General features: G+C 45.9%; 3 protein-coding genes across 23 annotated transcripts in view; 1 reads left to right on the top strand and 2 right to left on the bottom strand.

Annotated features, from left to right (window-relative positions):
• Positions 1-1,088: 1,088 nt before the first annotated feature.
• Positions 1,089-3,552, top strand: cfap96 (cilia and flagella associated protein 96). 2 transcript variants are annotated; one of them, XM_028959666.1, is made up of 8 exons: positions 1,089-1,227; positions 1,661-1,799; positions 1,895-2,114; positions 2,464-2,601; positions 2,686-2,761; positions 2,852-3,031; positions 3,112-3,278; positions 3,362-3,552. In XM_028959666.1, the coding sequence occupies exons 2-8, from the start codon at positions 1,703-1,705 to the stop codon at positions 3,411-3,413; spliced, it is 930 nt and encodes a 309-aa protein (XP_028815499.1). In that variant the 5' UTR covers positions 1,089-1,227; positions 1,661-1,702; the 3' UTR covers positions 3,414-3,552. The 2 variants fall into 2 exon arrangements, with proteins under 2 accessions (XP_028815499.1, XP_028815497.1); XM_028959664.1 differs by having other exon boundaries at positions 3,097-3,278.
• A 10-nt stretch (positions 3,553-3,562) lies between these two features.
• LOC114767840 (PDZ and LIM domain protein 3-like) lies at positions 3,563-9,955 on the bottom strand. 3 transcript variants are annotated; one of them, XM_028959650.1, is made up of 9 exons: positions 9,685-9,955; positions 7,819-7,970; positions 7,509-7,593; positions 6,210-6,397; positions 5,989-6,055; positions 5,641-5,846; positions 5,383-5,510; positions 5,000-5,111; positions 3,563-4,218 (listed from the first exon to the last, which is right to left on the bottom strand). In XM_028959650.1, the coding sequence occupies exons 1-9, from the start codon at positions 9,859-9,861 to the stop codon at positions 4,029-4,031; spliced, it is 1,305 nt and encodes a 434-aa protein (XP_028815483.1). In that variant the 5' UTR covers positions 9,862-9,955; the 3' UTR covers positions 3,563-4,028. The 3 variants fall into 3 exon arrangements, with proteins under 3 accessions (XP_028815483.1, XP_028815484.1, XP_028815485.1); XM_028959651.1 differs by lacking the exon at positions 6,210-6,397 and having other exon boundaries at positions 3,564-4,218; positions 5,641-5,844; positions 5,988-6,055; positions 9,685-9,953; XM_028959652.1 differs by lacking the exons at positions 5,641-5,846; positions 5,989-6,055 and having other exon boundaries at positions 3,564-4,218; positions 9,685-9,953.
• Positions 9,956-11,306: 1,351 nt separating this feature from the next.
• Positions 11,307-18,768, bottom strand: part of sorbs2b (sorbin and SH3 domain containing 2b) — a 36,810-nt gene continuing 29,348 nt past the window's right edge. For 12 of the 18 annotated variants that reach the window (XM_028959766.1, XM_028959765.1, XM_028959782.1 and 9 more), the window contains 6 exons: positions 16,823-17,647; positions 16,355-16,552; positions 15,171-15,284; positions 13,535-13,578; positions 13,191-13,297; positions 11,307-13,024 (listed from right to left, as the gene is read on the bottom strand). In XM_028959766.1, coding sequence (XP_028815599.1) covers positions 12,963-13,024; positions 13,191-13,297; positions 13,535-13,578; positions 15,171-15,284; positions 16,355-16,552; positions 16,823-17,647 — 1,350 coding nt within the window. In that variant the 3' untranslated portion in view covers positions 11,307-12,962. The other 6 variants (XM_028959773.1, XM_028959778.1, XM_028959779.1 and 3 more) reach the window with 6 other exon arrangements.

The following is an 18,768-nucleotide window of genomic DNA, read 5'->3' as shown; positions in this document are numbered from 1 at the left end:
GAGCACATGTTCCAGACTGAACTGGATCCAGAATTCATCCAGAATTCCCAAAAAGTCAGAATTAGTCCTGCATCCTGGGTCACGTCTGTCGGAACGCTGCCGAATAAGACGTGTCTGTGCGGTACGAGGTATTAAAAAAATAAATAAATTTCATTCAGCCGTCCAACCTTCAGTTTCGTAGTGCTCAAGGTAGAAAGTGCATGCATATGCACTTCACACAGAAACAGCTTTGCATGTAAATCTATATAAGAACGATTTGGCGCCGGACTGTTAAGGGGTAAAGGATAAAGAGAAATGAAAAGCAGCTTTGAAGTGATTGTGGTGGCCCACAGTGGCGGAGATGTCCAAGGTCCAATGACAGGACTCGTCCATATTGAGCAGTACACCGTAAAGTGGATTCAAATCCTGGTATGAATTAAAGACAACAGTCTCAGCATTGAGGTCCCCAAGGTTTGTCTTCTTTTGGCTTTTTTTAAAGAGCCTTTCTTTTACTAACTCATGACAAAAGAGTGCATCCTTAGTAATCTCACGACTGGACTACTGCAACTCCCTTCTAGCTGGTCTACCACTATGTACCATCCGACCTCTACAACTCATACAAAATGCAGAAGCATGACTGATCTTCAATCTTCCCAAGTTCTCCCCCACCACCCCTCTACTACGTTCCCTCCACTGGCTCCCAGTAGCTGCACGCATCAGATTCAAAATACTGATGCTGGCCTACAAAGCCAAACATGGAGTAGCACCATCCTACCTCACAGCCTCATAGACTCTTCTCCGTCTTGGCCCCTCGGTGGTGGAATGAGTCACTCAGTCACTGAACACTTTATATAACACACACACACACACACACACAAGATTTTGCAAATATTTAGTGAAATTATTTTACAATCTGGTAAAAAAGATCCTTTCTGACTGCTGACAACCTCGGATTTGGCGCCGCCTGTCGGACGCTTGCGGTACTAATTCTGCGTACGCCGTGCCTGTGTTTTCACATCTTATAAATTCACATGAATTTATTTTTTTTTTTTTTTTTTTGGTGCACGGAGTGATTATGAATGTGTTGTTTTTTTTTGTTCTACCGAAAAACGACGCAATGCACTTTTGGTTGAGCAGTTTTGCTTCTGGTTCGCCGTGGTCACCGGACGCCAAGGAGACAAAATGTACACAGAAGCGCAGAAACCTGGCCGGACCTTTCACGTCTGGAGCGATCTCCCCACCTTCATGGTAGGTTTCATACTCGTTTATGCTTCCTGTTTGGCAGATGGGCTGCGGTCGTGTGCTCGGTTATTAATATATCGAGTGGTTTTCACGTTCAGGTTTTTTTTTTTTTCTTTGAACCTTCACACAACGTTTAAATGACCAATGTAGGTATTAACTCCACACACATACACACAATAGATACACATAGTGCACTTTGTGTAATGCTTCCCATGTTTCCTCTCCTCTAGTATGCATATATATGTGTGTGTGTGTGTGTGTGTAGAGTGTATGTATGTATGTAGTATGTGGATATATGTATTAATATGGATTTTGAACCATTGCTTAATATTAGCAATACAAATGCACACAGAAGGACATGCAGTCTATGAGCTCACTTTCTTGTTGAGATAAAAAAATATATTTTTTTTTTTTCTCTTTTTTTGGGGTGGGGGGACAGTTTTGAAGAGACCGTTAAAACCGAGAAATAAGATCTGTGAAGATGCCACCCGAGGGAAAGAGCGACATGGAGCGGGTTGGACTCTTCAAGGAGATGGGCTACATCTCGGTTGGAGACAAGTACACTCCCTTCACTTACCGTAAGCCCCAGAGCCCCTAAACGCGCTCGTGTCCCACGATGCATGTGTGGTGCAGTCCTACAATTCGACCGATGTGACCGCTTTCTCTTCAAAAGGCCCGTTTAACGAATCGGCCCAGAAGGACAAACAGATGCTGACAGGAGGGGCCAAGACCAAGTCGGCGCTGCAGGCGGGGTACTTTGACCCTCAGTTCAAGAGGATTTTTGAGCGCGAAGCCCTGACCGACCCGGTGAAGCTCCAGAGGCAGCACCGGATGCAGGAGGCCAAGAAGAACCTGGGGAAAGCCTTCCTGCCCGGCGGTGGCGAGGCGAAACCGTAAGATTGTCGAGTTTTTCCGCCGTGTCTCGCTCACTGCTCGGATGAAATTACATCCAGCCGCTGGTCCGAACGTCACTTTAGAAAGTGAGGATGTAGACCCTGTCCTCAACTCGCTGCCTGGACGTACGCAACGTAAATGCAATTTTCCATTCCATCATGAGCGACCCAGCATCTGAACGCCTGGATGTCATTACCGCCTTAATGAGTCCAAGGTCAGAAAGCCAGACGCAGGCCACAAAAGTAAAAAAAAAATAGAATAATAATAATAATAATTTTCTGTAAGGGTGGCCGAATGTCTCGTTTCCTACGTTTGATGTATGTTGTTTCATGATTTATTGTGTTCTAGATGTGGAATTGGCAGCTACTACGGGACACTGGGTGGTCCAGTCGAGGCCCTTAGCGCTCAGCTGGTTCCCAGAAAGCCCCACAAGTCGCCGGGGAAGAACTTGTACACCAGCCCGTCCAAGAAGGGAAGCGGATACGGGTACGGCCGTTCCGTTTCCGACCTCGTCTGTTCTGAAGTGCGTGCGTGCGTGCGTTCGTTTTAATCGTGCTTCCCCTGAAACAGCTACCCGAACGTCACCCTGTCCAGACCCGACCCGTACTCTTCTGACCCGTTCGACCGCGCGAAGGACTTGCACCGGGTCAGCCTCCTCGTGTAAAAGTATAAATACAATAATAATACAACAATGTTTTTTGCATTTAACTATTTAATTTATTTCCCCCCTCCCCAGCGAGAGACTGTAAACCACAAATCCAAGCTCAAAGGGGGGCCGTTCCGCTTAAACCTTCATCCTAAGGAATATTTTGACACCAACCCCTACAAATTAGATAAACTGCTCCCTCCGGAAAAGGAGAAACGAGCGAAAGGCCACTTTACGGTCCCATTCAAACCCAGCTCACCAGGCAAACGGGTAAAAAAAAAAAGAAATTTCAATAAATCTTCATTTTCCCCAATTTGATGAATGCACGGCTGAAGACTTTCTCGTTTCAGACCGGTGGCATGAAAAGCGGGACCTTCGACGCGTACCCCGCCCACTCCGCGGACCCCTACGTGCCGAGGAAGGCCAAACCAGCCGTTAAGGACGTGAAAGTGTTTCGGCCGTGCCCTGGACCCAAGAGCACCCCGGTCAAGAGCATCCTGTCCGTCAACGCTAGCAAGTAAAGTCTGACGCTCGTCCGCTCATTCGGGAACGTCGATTCCGACTTGCGCCACCAACGTTCTTGCATCCCTTCTTTCGCAGGATGGTGAACTCTGTGAACTACACCACCATTCCGTCCGTGATGGCATACTGACCTTAATGGGAAGAAAAAGATGATTATAATTCTACCTCGTCTCTGGTGGTCACACGGTGGTCTTTGGGGCTTCATATGCTAAATATTGCCATGTGACGAAGGAAAAGAATTACAAATACAATACAAACGAGCAGTTGAACCTTTTCTTCTTTTATTAATGTCAGTCCAGATCAGTTCGTTCTCCTGCAGAGTGCACAAAATGATGCAATTGCAAAAAAAAATAGACAAGAGGACGTTTTTGACTTTGCAAGGCCAAAATTTGTGTCTAGGGTAGGAAAAAAAAAAAAAATCATAAATATTAAGCCAGATGTCACGTTCTTCTGTAGAGGCACGCAGGGAAGCTGAGATGAATGTGTTCTACATTAAAAATAGTCTCGCGCTCTGTGGACGCGGTCCTCGTGCAACCACTCCCGCAATGGAAGTTGGTTTTCTGTTTAATTCGGTAAAGGACACTTGCATGAAGTCACATGACCCTCTGCGAAGGCGCGTGCAAGGTGTGTACAGCATGCTTTGGGTACATAAAGACTATTTTTTCGAGGCATTGAAAGCGAGATCCGTGTCTGGTTTGAAGCGTCCAGCAGATCCGTTGAGGCAGCAGGCGGACGTTTTCGCGGCTCAGGCGTTGGGGTAGACGGTGACGAGGTCGTGTCCGTCCGGAGGGCTCGTCCTCGCCCGGGCGTGGGTCTCGCAGTACAGCTGTCCCTCTACGAGGAAGTAGCCCTTCTGCTTTAGACTGACGCTGCAGTCGGCGCAGATGAAGCAGCCAGGATGGCGGAACTTGTCCCGCAGTTTCACCACCGTCCCCCTGTCAGTAGGAATTAAGCAGACAGCATGACCTTACTGGAAAGGCAGCGAATAAAATATAAAAGTATGACGATCACCCTGTAAAACAGTCAGAAATGGATGATGGGATTTTACCAATTTATTGTATTTTATATGTACAGTCCTGTGCAAATGTATTTTGTTCCCAGCAGTAACTCCAATAGTTCAGGAAAAGACTACGTAAAAGTGTAAAATTGCACAAAATAATAATAGGAATCTGCAAATAATTGTTGATGTGTAGAGATGTGCTAGATGAACTCTCTCCCAACCCCGTAAGCTAATGAATGATCTACCGTCAAACTTCTACAGATGGAGAACACCAGGAGAAGAGTCTCTTTCACTACATGCATCATGCCATTTTCCATGAAAATAAAGAAACAGGAAAAAAATCTATATACCCGCTAGTCTACAACTAGGGTGGTAGTAGCCTAGTGGGTAACACACTCGCCTAAGAACCAGAAGACCCAGGTTCAAACCCCACTTACTACCATGAGCAAGACACTCCAGGGGGGGGACTGTCCCTGTAACTACTGATTGTAAGTCGCTCTGGATAAGGGCGTCTGGTAAATGCTGTAAATGTAAATATTCAATATTTGACATGTCTTGTTAAGACGTTTGCACAGTATATGTATATGTTTACATCTGGACGGAAATTTCAGGAATCCCAGCCCTTCGTCGGGCCAGTAGAGTGACCCTGCGATTATTGAATTAAACACCACTGTCTGCATGAATAAATGTAACTCTGCACGCTGTACGGTACTCACACGATGCCGGTTCCGCATTTGTCGCACAGTGGCAGTTTCTGCAGAGGCCCGGAAGAAGTTGCAGGCTTGGTCACCGGAGCTTTCACACTTCTTGTGACCAGATGTTTGGTGCCTAGAGGTCACAATGACAGCGGCTGAAATGGTGTGGTGGGCTCGAAAACGTGAACATAAAACTAGAGGGACTTTAAACCAGCAAAAATATCAACTTGCTAATAACGCCGGAGTATCTCCGGAACCCAAGCTGTCTTTCTGTAATGCTAATGCTGAACACCGTACGAGTGCAAATAAACTACAGGGTTGCTCATGTGGTTCATTTTTTGGGGATCAACCTAAAAAAAGTTTTTGGGACTCTTATCAACATGTGAGGCGTGGACTGCTCTCACCATCACCCTCCACGTAGTCCTGCAGGGCCTTGAAGGAGCCGGACTGGCGGGGCTCCGCCTCGTGTCCCTGGTCGTCCCGCAGCATGCGGTACACATGCGAGTCTTCGATGGACGACAGCATCCTCCCGCTGTGTGTAAAGCACCAGGCAACATTTCAGTCTCAGATTTCAGATGATTCGGTGCACGTGGGATCTAGTGGCTATCTGGTCGGGAGGTTTAACTACTACGACGTAAGCCGACTCTGGTAACTCTGGTTACCTTGGTGACGGCCTCGCCCCCACAGCTGACATCTGAGCCTGCTGCTCGGTGTGCGCGACACTGTCGTCGTAGAACAGTGCCGCAGGGACGTTATAATGAGCGGAGGGGGGCGGGGCCAGTCTGGCCACGGGCTTATTGATTGGCTGAGAGGTGGGTGGGGCAGGTTGAACTACATTTCCCTTCAGGCCGTGAGGTACGACGTCACTGCGAGACGCAAGTGTTCATCAGAGCCACAACAGACAGAGAATGAGACAGGAAACAAAGAAGAAATGTCAAGAAGTGAATTTGTTAGCGGTTAATTTAATGTTGTTAAAATGAGGAAGCAAGGAAATTTTTGGTCTAGTAACCTTTTTTGGGGTGCAACTGAGAAGGGCTTTGGTCTGACATTAAACTTGTGTTCAAAATAACCAAGATCCTGCAAGACACAAGAGGCGGAGGCAGAGGTTAAAGAGGGGATTATATATTACTGGAATTATGTTCTAAAGAGAGAGAGAGAGACACGAAAAACGAGCATTGCGAGCCACGGCATTTGCAGGAGGACGTGGGAGCTGGGACCATCACGCACTCACCCCTCTGGCTGTTCATGGACCAGACCTGGAATCTGTCCATGTAGTGCGTCCTGAATGTTGCCTGTGGAGTAGAGGCCTATGGGGGTGTTGTAGGCGGTGCTCACAATTTGGCGACTGTCGTCTATGTTGGCGATGGCCACGAAAGGCTGGGCTCTCCTGTTGTGGCCCGTGCCGATTGGTTTATATTCCTGCAAATGCCCAGTGAAGACACACACACTGCATGCTGCAGGTCAGTGTACTAAAGCACATGGCCATGAAACACCCAGCAACTGGAGAAATATGGATTCAATATGCATTCTGTTTGTATTCATCACAGGGGGCAGTGGATTATGGGTCCACTTGTTAAGGAAGTAGACCCATAATCGGAAGGTGCCACTGAGCAAAGCACCGTCCCCACACACTACCTGTCATGGCTGCCCACTGCTCACCAAGGGTGATGGGGGCACATTAAATGCAGAAGACGCATTTTGTTGTGTGCACTGTGTGCTAGCGCCCCTGGTGGTTGTTGGCAGTAAAATATTCGGCTCACATTACAATGTGTTACATTGACAGATGTAAGTAGTAAATCTGTGTAGTAGGACGCAGTGCACTAATCCATTTAGTGCATTTTTTTGAATGCGACTGCATTTTGGACATGGCCACCATCAAGCACTGGCAAAACTCAGCTGCATTAACAGTGTTAAGTTATTTTAACCATAATTAGCATGTTAAATTTGCCATGTTCTTTTGCAGATCAGTTTGAGAACAAAGCAGAGATGTTTGCCAAATTTATTCAGAATGCAATGGAACCATGGCATCCTTGTTTTTTTTAACAGTTGATGAGCAACATAACGTAATATATTCATTAAGATCATTAACATACTCTACACAATATTCAGCACAAGACCAGGCATTTCAATTCAGTAATTATGCACTGGCATCTATGAAATTAAGCGTTCATTAGTTGTGTGAACTGCATTTTTTAATGCCTTTTCACGTGGTTGAATGTTTTCAACACCCGGCTCGGGAGCTGAAGTGAATTCAAAATTAATATTGAGAATTTTTTTTTTTATAAAGAGCAGCAAACAACAATCAACACCGTACAAATGGAATCATTGGCCAGGAACCAATGGCCGTAAATCAGTGAGGAATTTTTGACCGTTCACTGCAAACAGAACAGGCCAGTGATATTTAATCCTACACACACACACACACACACACGGTGCAATACTGCTGCCATATTGTTAATGTTGCAATGGCATCCATGGAGATGCTCTATAAGTCAACAGGAACCAGATTCATCTGCCGTGTCATACTCACTGGTTGCTCTGCCTCCAGGTTGATTTTGAAAGGATTCACTTTGCCGTCCTCTATAACCGCGGGGGACCAAAGTTTCGTTTCTGGTCTGCCACAGCAATAGGAAAAAAGAACAACAACGATGAACATATGCTCCAGAAGCACACCAGAGATGAGAATCTGGGTTCTCGAGTTCTGGCCGAGTCGTAAATTACATCCACAGCCGAGCATCCACAAATTAGACTGGCCTCAGCGGTTCCTGAAGGGCAAGAACACGAAGGACGAAGTCAAATGCAACTTCTGCCAGAATTCTGCATCTCAGCCAGGGTCTCACCTCTCGATCTTCAGACCCAGCTGCTGGGTGGCGTCTCGGATCTTGTTCTGAGCTTCGCCGTGAGTCATGCCCTCTGTTGACAGGCCTTCAATGGCCAGGATGGTGTCGCCTGGGCAGAGGTTGACCAGCGAGGCCTTGCTGCCTGGGGTTACCTGCCCAGAAAACGCACAATCTGGTTGTAATTGAGGTCCGCCGGACGCAGCGGCCCGAAAACGGACTAAATAACAGCTAAAGAAATGATTAATGACCTTTGAGAAGGTTTACGATAACTAGCAAGCAGAGGCGTGATGAAATTGAAGCACCATGGCGAGAGAGCGTCGTGCCAGTGGTCGTCGCTCTATAAACGGCTTTAAAAATAGACTGGATGTGTCAATCGGCGGCCCGCTGACCTCACCCCCACGGCATGTTCCACCCCGCCTCCACCCCGCCACTCGCACCCCCCTATTCCCTCTCATTAGCGGACCCTGACGTCACCCCTCGCTTCTCTCCTCTCATTTCTAAGGCATCTACTTCTGGATGGACCTTTGCACCTGCTGTCAAACCAACACCACCCTACACACCCTACACACACACACACACACACACACATCATCTATGAACACCAGTCATCTCTGCTTGATTACCTTCTGTTGAGAAGGCAGATTTATGGCACTTTATGTCGCCTCGGGCGTTATATTTCACTCACGTTATGTTTACTCGTGTTTTTCGCTTTTTTCATTTCTCAGTTCGACTCAGCACCGGCCCGCGTCGGGGTTATTCGAGGCGCTCCGCCTCGTCAGCGCCGCTCCGCAGGGCCCGACGCGTTCACGGCACGGCCGACTTCTGTGCGTCTGTGCTGGATGCTCTACGGCAGCCATAACCTGCTCCAACCAGACAAAACAGTGCCTTTCATTTCCAGCGATACACGAGCGGGTGGAGGCGGCTCCGCACCAGACATTTGGGTTGAGTTTGGATAATCACTGGTACCAGCCCCAAGCTACTTTGCAGCGAATTCCTCATGCATGACTTTGCGTTTTTATTAAATAAGCGTAAGGCGATGGGAACGGGACATTTGATTCACTCTTTCTTCAACGCTGCGTATGACTTGATTCCACTATCGCGTGCGATTTGACCAACAAACTTTTTACATATAATATGCATTAAAAAGTAATAGGTACGTATGTTAAGTTCTTGGTGTGTGGAGATGCTGAAACCTTGTTTAACCCAGAGTGGGCGTGGTAAACGACGTGAGCTGGGCGGGGCACCTACTGTTTTCTCCCAGCATGACACCCCTCCATATTCTTTGGGGTTTAGATCAAATGGATTGCATCTGATCTGCTGGAGGGGCACTTCTCGTTTGGGATCACAAGAGCACCCTAAATAGCAGTGCCCTAAATGGCCTGAACTCCAAAGGGCAGCATTTGGGACTCCTAATCATGTAGGGGCAGTTCAGCAGCACCCGATTCAACTGGCAGGGCACCCATGGGAAATGCCAAGTTTAGGCCGTTGAAAAGTCGTCACCGTAGCCCAGTTTCTCCGGTATAGGGGCACCGAAAGTATATTTGTTCCAACATAAAAAAATAGTGCGTAATTTGTATTCTGGAATTCATGTAAATTTACATTTATGCCATTTCTGATCTGGCGGGACTGGTGTTGTTCCAGGGCAGTCAGCCTGTGTCGGCTCTGAGTTCTAGGTCTGTTAAAAGATGCTGATCCTTTCGTGACGATGGCGGTCATGTTAGTGCCCTGTCGCCTGATCTCCATTACACGGCATAGATTGTCCAGCTCTTTCCCCGGCCATCAATACGAGCAGTGAAAATGCAGCGGCTGCGGTCTAACTGTAATCTGTTGAACTGACCACGTTGCGCCAAGTTGTGAGAAACGTACCCTGGTGATGGTGAGGGGCATGTTGAAGTCCTTCCCGCCTGTGAGACGAAAGCCCCAGGGCCCGGGTCCCTCCAGCACCACATTCTGTGGCATTTTGTCGGACTCCTTGTCTTCTTTTTCCGGGTCCAGGGGTGTCCTCCCCACCACGCGCTCGGTCTGTCGAGTTCTGACTGGCATCCTGCTCTTGTCCCGGGACCCCTTTTTAACCCATGAGTAAGTGTGTGTGTGTGTGTGTGTGTTTGTGTGTGTGAGAGACCGGGAGAAAAAGGAGAACCGCCCCCACGAGTGAGATCATTGTGCAGACTGAGGAACCTGAGGCAGGGCACTGACGCGCTGTAATCTCTCCTCGTCCCCCAACATTAAATATCGCATATTCCTTCCCTCTGTATGTCATGGTTTCATCAGATCCTTCATCTGATCCAGCTGCTGTTCGCAGGAGATAAAAAACACTTTATTCACGAAAGATAATGGAAGAATGGCTGGTAGTAGCCTAGTGGGTAACACACTCGCCTATGAACCAGAAGACCCAGGTTCAAACCCCACTTACTACCATCGTGTCCCTAAGCAAGACACTTAACCCTGAGTGTCTCCAGGGGGGGACTGTCCCTGTAACTACTGATTGTAAGTCGCTCTGGATAAGGGCGTCTGGTAAATGCTCTAAATGTAAATGTAAAAAACAATATGAATGTAAAAATGTTGCCATTGTCACAAATTCTGCGCGAACTCAGATGTAACGGCTCTTGATTCGATCTGGGTATTAAATGACACTTTATGCCACCGCTGGCTCGCCTGAGGATCCTTTCTCTCTTGTTTCTCCGCCGAATGTCTTCATCCACCCCGCCCAAAAAGTACAAGGCTACGATCTCATCCTGACCACGGTCTCGTGTTTACGGAGTGAGGTAAGTCCCAGGCTTTGATGTTCCTGTGCTCTGCCCACCTCTGAGGTTTTTCTATGGAATCCGTTTACCCACAACCCCCCCAGGGGCATCCACAGACTGAGCATTCCACGTATGGCGAGGCAGGGGTTTCTTCTGCTGGCATTATTGTCATATTATTATGCTCATTTGCATTTTGTCTCTTTGTTTGGATGTAATGACTGTCTGACTCATATCTGAGTGAAGAAAGGGGCATGAAGGAACCCCCCCCCCCCTGTGCTGCTTTATTTATTCAGTTGCCGTGGAGTTGCAGGGGACAACTGGGCCCCCAGCGTGTGTCTGCTTATAGAACAGCATGTCACAAATGTCACGGTCTTAAAAAAAAAAGGACAAAAGGCTGCAGTTCCGTCGTTATGTACTTAACAAAAAAGGTGAAATAAGTGAAAACATGTTTTATATTCTAGTTTCTTTGCTCTGATTACTGCTTTGCACACTCTTGGCATTCTCTCGATGACTGTGGAGACCAGGTCTCCACTTTTTGTTAAGTACAGAACTCCACATGTGTTCATTCATAGTTTTGATGCCTTCAGTGAGAATCTACCAACGTAAATGGTCATGAAAATAAAGAAAACACATTGAATGAAAAGGTGTGTTCAAACTTTTGGCCTGTACTGTATATATACATCACATAACAAAACTGTCTTACTGGAATAAAAAAAAGAAAAAGAAAATAGACAGAGGCCGCAGTATGTCAGACAGAACTCTTTTAATGTACTTATCCCCCACAATAAAGTCTTTTTAAAAAAATAAAGATGCAATTGGCTTAACAGCTCTTCATCCAGTCTTGTGAGGTAACCGTCAGATTCTGAAATTTCTCATTTCACTGGGGCCCAGGGGCTGATATCCAGTTTACTAAAAGCCAAATATTCCCCAAACCAAAAATCTCATGAGCAAGAAACCTGCTTTCATTCCCAGCCGTGGTGCACACACACTTATTGCATTACTGTTCAGCCACTGACCCCTGGATTGAAATTCCATCACCAGCTTCACTTCGCAGCCTTTTCAGTCGACTTGTTGATGCAAACGGCTTGTTGCATAAAGGTTTAGCAGGTAAAAATTCTCCAGATATAAAGCTGATATGTGGAAGACAATAAAAACATTCAAAAAGACCAAATCTTAGGTTAATCTGGCAGTGTTGTTAAGATGAACGTTTTATTTTAAGGTGCATTGGATTATTAAAATTACTTTTCAGATGACTGACATCATCATTTGGCTACAAATGTACTGGAGCAATTTGCATAATTAAAAAATCTGGACTGTATGAAGTTAAAATCAAAGTCAGAACAGATGGAAGAGATTTACCATAGCTCACAAATTTAAATAACAATTGTACAATGGACATGAAAAAACAATATATATATATATGTGTGTGTGTGTGTGTGTGTGTGTGTATATATATATATATACATATGTGTGTGTTTGTGTGTGTGTGTGTGTCTGTGTGTGTATATATATATATATATATATATATATGCGTGTGTATGGAAAATTCCAGCCCAATCAAATAAAATAAATGTAATAATAATAAAAAAAATACAACATCCATAGTTATTATGGTGAAACGTATAATAATATAAAACACGTGATTACCAAGACACATACACGGGTTCCCACGCTGTGTAAGACCGAACAACACGTCACAGGCAGTGGACTTATTAATAGTATATTCTTCTATATTATACGCATGCGCCTCCTCAAAATTCACTTCAAGGGTACTGCATCCTATAAAAACAATTTCTTTACATAACCAAAAAAATAAAAATAATTTGTATATAATGTGACTGTTCATCATTTAGATAATGGAATGCCTGGTACGAGAAAGTCGAGCCAATGGATCCTTGCTTCGTACCAGACAGTTTTGAGGGTGCACGGCGAGGGCCGCGACGACCGGCATCAGCGTAACACTGTTTATTTTTGCTATTTTCCAATAAAACTTCAGCTCTTATGCACCATTAAAACAAGGCAAGACTTCTGTCTGAAGATTGAAACGATTGAAAATTGTGATTGTTAAGTGTACCTCAGACAATAATACCTTAATAAATAAAACATTAACAGGGCACTTGTTTTTTCTTCAATCTTTTCAAAATAATAATAATAATAAAAATAATAATAATAATAAATAACTCCAGCCACAGCATGTAAAATAGTGTAACCTTTCGCATCTGGAAAACAAAAATATAAATAAAACCTTTAACATCAGTAATCCCAACGGCACACTCCCGTCCCCTAAAGGCCACTTGAACCACTGGACTACAGGACAGTCTGGGGGCTGCTGCCAACTCGTCCTTCAGTGCCGCGCCCCTTCGTAGTTGTGCAGAGAACAGTGCTGGCTACATATCAAAGCTACATCCGCTTTACGTAATTCCCGGGGAAGGTTCCGAAGAATTTGCTTCTTCTCGAGGTTCCTTGGACAAAAGACGGAAAACGGACTTTCACTCACCAACATAATTCTGCACAAGGAAGTATCTCTTTTAGAACTGTTCAATTTGTTGAATAGTTCAGGCCGAGCTTGCTTTGCCTGCATTTCATGAAAGGCACAAGATCGCCCTCTGCTGGACGGCAGAGACTCACCCACGAACCAGCCGTCGTCGCACCTCTCCATGACATCGATGACGTCTCCCTCCTTCAGCTCCAGCTCGTCCTCATTGCGAGGGGCGTAGTTGTACAGAGCCTGAAATCTGAAGGGGGAGCAGAGGTCGTTACCAACCAACTAGCAGGCGTACGACTTCCGCCTGATAAAACAACCAGGTCGCTCTGTTTTAGGGGGTCATTAACCCAGATTATAACAGCGTAGCTTTCCGAGACTCTAAATTGGAATTTCTAATGTTTAGATGAAAGAAACACACACACACACAAAATAACCAGAACAATTTCAATGACAATGACAAACACTGAGGAACGTGAAGGACACTCACGGTTCTCCGCCGCCCTGCAGGGGGTCTTGGGCGAACTGCTGCCGCTGCACCAGGGAACAGAACGCAGAGATGTAACGATATATGCGTGAACAGCGCCCCCCACCGGAACTCGGCCTGGGCCGACGCCCTGCCAGTCGACAAGCCCGAGTTCACCCAGTGGAGCGAGAATCGAAGTCTCGCAGGTTAGATTTGGCCAATATGCGCGTTTGAACTGGGTTCGCGGAATCGGGGCTTGGGAGCGGGCAGCGCGCCGGCCCGCGGCTCGCTGTGCGGTCAAGCGAGGACCGTACTCCCCTTGTTCGGAAGGAATTTGGGGGACAAGGCCGCTTGCCTGGCCCTGGGGAGTGCACCTTGTTTAAGCTGTGTACACAGGAAACAGAGTTGAGCGTCCCTTGGAGCCACAGACGGACACACCCCACACACTCCAACCAGGGCTCCAAAAGTTTATTTAATACAGCGCAAGGAACAGCCATAAATAAAAACAAAATGTTATTCAGTCCACGTTACATTTTACAAAGCAGTATTTCGAATGCAGCTCCTTCAACAACTATCTATTATATATTGAGGGGTCAGAACCATACGGGAGGATGAGTGGCATTTTGGGTGAAGTGGTGATAAAAGAAGTTGCTAAAATGCTAGGGGTGTTAGAAAATGTTGATGCAGCAATATATTGCAATATTTTACGCGTTGATAATTGTAGCGATCATCAATGTACAGTATCACAATATTTTGTGATATAAAGATGCCGTGACCTGTGCATCGTGAGATCCTTGTACACACGCTTATTAAATACTGATCACATTCATGTGTTTAATCCATCTGTTTAAATAAAGGTTTTAACAAAGTAAGACCAAAATATATTAATTATATCTGAAATATAAAAAATATAAATATATCTGAAAAGTAAATCTCGCCCATATGATTCTTACCCCCAATGTGCATTTGCTAAAATGCATATCTGTTCTTTGTTGTTCTATGTTTTGTCTTTGTTTTAAACTATTTATAATAATAATAAATAAAAAAAACATGTGTCCTATCCATTCATGGTGATATCTATTTGCAAAAATAAATTATAATGCACATGAATTTCGAAAGTCAGATTTATATGTTCATATGTCATTTCTACATACTGTAATGGAATACATTATCTATTTATAGCGATGTGTTCAGTTTTCTAATTTTTTTTTTTTGTCCAACCCTAGTAGGGGGTTCTAGAACCCTTGAATTGCACCACTTGTGCAATCAGTCACCTTGCTGCATGCAGTTAAAACTCCAATCATCATCACACCCACACAAAAACCTCCTAGATGCAAAATGAAATCAAACAGTGGTCACTTCTTCAAACCCTTGAAGTGACAGTGCACTGCAAATCAAGCCATTACAGATAATATCTGTCTAACGCTGACAACAAATATTACAAAACTGGCTGCTGCACAGCGGGAATCTACAGCCAATGAGATAACACTGCAAAGCTCTTCTCCGGTTGGACTGCCTTGGATTCTGAATTTGGTTTTAACGCTAACTGAGGCACCATGCGTTGGAGAGCCTGTCGTCTGTTAGTCGCTGATATGGCGGACTTCATTTCCCATGAGTCACAGCTGCTTATGCAGGTCAGAAGGTGCACATGCACCCCTACCCTATAAGACGACGAAAAGGTCTGGCCTTTAATCGGGGAGCCGCAGGACCTCCTTGACATCACAGGGCTACGTGGGGGCTTGCCCACCACAACAACATCCCGCCTCATCACGGGCTGCAAGAACCAGAACCGTTAGATTCTTTGTAATGTAAGCACACCCTTAAACACATGAGTGCACTATGCATGCCGACAAACACACAAATACAACACTGCTCATGTCTAGGCATAAATTTAAACAAAAACATATGTAAAAAAATTCAGTTTTAGTTGTGCACACAACTGCCTGCACTTGCCGGGTGGTAAATCTAATATAACCCCACGTCCCCTTTGTGGAATCTGAGCCAGGTGGGCAAGAAGTGAGGTCGGGGGTAACTATGCGCTACTACAACTGAGCGATTATAAATCAGACCCCCCACACAGCTGCACAAGCTCTTAAACGTTAGCATCGACAAGCACGGCTTACTGTAACACAATGTCCACTCCAGCCACCGCCAAATTTGGACCAGGTCACTGTGAGAGGTGTGTGAATCCATCACGAGCATCTTTACTGCCGAGACCACGTGGCACACAAGTCTTAGGAGATGGGGAGAAACCTATTTCTGATCCTATGGGCCCTATTTTTTGCAGTGCTTTATAAGACGCAGTGCATGGGGAGTGTTCAATGTTTTCTACATTTACAGTGCATTCGGAAAGTATTCACAGCGCATCACTTTTTCCACATTTTATTACGTTGCAGCCTTATTCCCAAATGGATTAAATTAGTTTTTTTTCCTCACAATTCTACGCACAACACCCAATAATGACAATGTGAAACGTGCAAACATTTTTTCACATTATCACTGTGGGATGTTGTGTGTAGAATTCTGAGGGGGAAAAAAAAATTTAATCCATTTTGGAATAAGGCTGCAACATAATGAAATGTGGAAAATGCGACGCGCTGTGAATACTTTCAAAAGGACCACTTGCTAGTGATCTGTATCTTGGACCTAGCACGACCTCCAGTCTCCACCCTTCCGATTCACTTTGTTCTTTTCGGGTGCCGAGTGAAGCGCCTCCAAACGATCCGTCTTAGTCGTTCGTGTGTCTGCCTTGAGTTAAAGGGTTAACCGCACACCTGGGAATACGTTGGTTAATATGTGTTAGGATATGGGGACTCCACACACTCTGATGCCCTGGGGCTTTACCTTGGGTTTGGGCGACCGGGTTTCCTGGCGAGGGTACTGTTTGGAGGAGGGTGGAGGGGAGTGAGAGACCCCGGGTAATGGCGGGGTGGAAGCGGGGGAGGAGGGGGAGGATTTGGGCGAAGTGGAGAGGGGGGAAGTTATGGACTGCTGCAAGGTAGGGGAAGAGAGGTGCAGAGGTGCACCCTGGGTAACCATGGCCTGGTGAAGGTAACAAGGGAATGTGATTTGAACCAAGTGCTTCTATCGCAAATGCAATTAGTTAAAGCTGTAACAAGAACATTAGGTAGACTATAACAACAGACAACCAAGTCTTGTTCAACCAACGCATGGTCAAATTTGTCTACAGGTAATAATGATTCCTTTTATTATTGCGCTGTAGCTTTAGGGATAATTTGCTTTCGAGGGTTAAGCTTGCACAAGACCGCAGGGTTAGTCGAACAGCCAAGCCATCACATTTCCAGGCACTACCTGTTGTTCTGCAGCTGCCGTGTGGACGGGCGTGAAAATGTTTGAGGCCAAGAGCTTGTTCGGCACTCTGCTTTTGTCACTCGTGCCCTCCTCAATGTATAGTTCTGGTAGCACCTCAGCCACGTCCTCCCCAGGCCTGTAAAACCCTTCCTGCAATAACTTGTCTTTCGACTGGCTGCCTTGAATGATCGAGACCAGCTCCTCGCACACATCCTCATCGAGTTCTCTAGACGACAGAGTGTCCTTGCTGGAGGAGGGCGGGCACTTGTTGGGCTCAAACCCTAAAGGGTCAACAGGGCTGTAGGATGGGGAGTAGGAAAACCGATCAATTCTGAAGGGCTGCTTGGCATTGCACAAGTCCAGCAAGTCTGCAGGTTTGCTGCTGGAAGTTATCTCCACAACACTGCCATACTTGGGGGTGGTGTCAAACATGGGGGACGTGGGGGAGGGGGTGAAAGAGCAGGAGGCCAGGTACGGTTGAGGGGACAGGCTCGGGTCAGGACTGCCAGAGTAGGCCTTAGTGGAGGCGATGGGAATGAAGTGGTCGTCCTTCATGGCCGGAGTGATGTTTCTAGAGGTCGGAGCTGGGGAAGGCGTGGCCAGCAGGCACGCATCCAGGGCCTCAAAGTCGGGTTGGAAGTTGGCGGGGAAAGGAGGAGGGGTGGGCGCTGGGGTGCTGCGTGGTGACAGGCCCAATGTGAGAGCGAGCCACTCGCTGGTGATGGCCTGCAGGTTCGCCCTCTGGGAAACTGGTGAAGGGGAAGACCTCAGACGCAGGGAAGGGGAGGGAGATGGCGTGCTCAAGTGTGGGTGCATGAAAGGTGGCTTTCAAGTAAAATAGAAAAGAAGAAAATAGTGGGGAAAGAATAAGAGCAGAATGAAAAATGAACTGGATTAGGTAGAAATGTTAATGGCCTTGGTTTGAATACCCAAATACAACGAATGCAACAACTACAGCAGATACCAACCCAAATGAACACCAACTAAATGTTCTGAAGATACAACTTAAATTGAATCTCCACCACTTTTCAGTCTGAATAACTATACCTTGGCTTTGTGTATCAGTACCAAGTTAATAAACACATGGACATCAACATCAGTTATATAGAATTGAATTGAATAGACTGGTCCCGTGGATAAAGGTATTTGAGTCACTTGAGTGAGACCAAAATAGAAAATCAGACACATGTCCACTGTGTGAGCTGGCTGGACGACAGAAACAATCACAGGAAACTGTTTATAGATATATGGTTTATACAAAGAATTGGCATTGAGTGCTTTTATAAATGAGTGAATCGTTTCATTACTAGTACCAGACATGGCGAAACTCTGGAAAAATTCGATTGTGCAATGTCACTTTCTACAGGGCTACTGCCAACTGTGACCTACAGTAGCCATCTGCATTGTGGAAGCTACACCCCCACCCCTCCCCCCTGTAGAACCCCACAATTACACTCATTCACCCACTCACACCTATCTATCTATCTATCTATCTATCTATCTATCTATCTATCTATCTATCTATCTATCTATCTATCTATCTATCTATCTATCTATCTATCTATCTATCTATCTATCTATCTATCTATCTATCTATCTATCTATCTATTTATAGATTTATACACCCAGCACTCTGCTAATAAGATTTAAGGCAATCCCAGTTTTCCCAGCATTGTGTGAGCTGAAGATCAGGACACTGCCACTGGGAATTAGGTTTCAAGGACAGATAATCTGAAGTAAGGCAAATCATAAAGCTGGGTAATCTGAAGATGACGGGGGAGCTACAGAGCTGGCTTCCGCTTACACGCCTGTGTGCTTGACCATGGACTTGATCCTTAACAAGCCTCACCCACCTTGGATACTGTTGCTAACTCGGACAAACATTGCGCTTAACTGGCTAAGGCAAATCAGATGGGGAAGCAACTTCAGATCCACCTTGAAGGCTA

The sequence above is a fragment of the Denticeps clupeoides genome, chromosome 18, assembly GCF_900700375.1.
Source record: "Denticeps clupeoides chromosome 18, fDenClu1.1, whole genome shotgun sequence".
In the NCBI taxonomy this organism is placed as follows: domain Eukaryota; kingdom Metazoa; phylum Chordata; class Actinopteri; order Clupeiformes; family Denticipitidae; genus Denticeps; species Denticeps clupeoides.
The sequence above is the reverse complement of the archived record's forward strand: the minus strand, read 5'-3'. Positions and strand labels throughout refer to the sequence as shown.

Coding starts and splice junctions, on each gene's coding strand:
- LOC114767840 (XM_028959650.1), bottom strand. CDS start 9,861: ATGCCAGTCAGAACTCGACAGACCGAGCGCGTGGTGGGGAGGACACCC. Junction 5,847..5,988: donor CTCAGTTGCACCCCAAAAAA/GGTTACTAGACC, acceptor CTTGCGTCTCGC/AGTGACGTCGTACCTCACGG. Junction 4,219..4,999: donor AAATGCGGAACCGGCATCGT/GTGAGTACCGTA, acceptor TCCTACTGACAG/GGGGACGGTGGTGAAACTGC.
- cfap96 (XM_028959664.1), top strand. CDS start 1,703: ATGCCACCCGAGGGAAAGAGCGACATGGAGCGGGTTGGACTCTTCAAG. Junction 2,762..2,851: donor GCGCGAAGGACTTGCACCGG/GTCAGCCTCCTC, acceptor CCCCCTCCCCAG/CGAGAGACTGTAAACCACAA. Junction 3,279..3,361: donor CTGTCCGTCAACGCTAGCAA/GTAAAGTCTGAC, acceptor CTTCTTTCGCAG/GATGGTGAACTCTGTGAACT.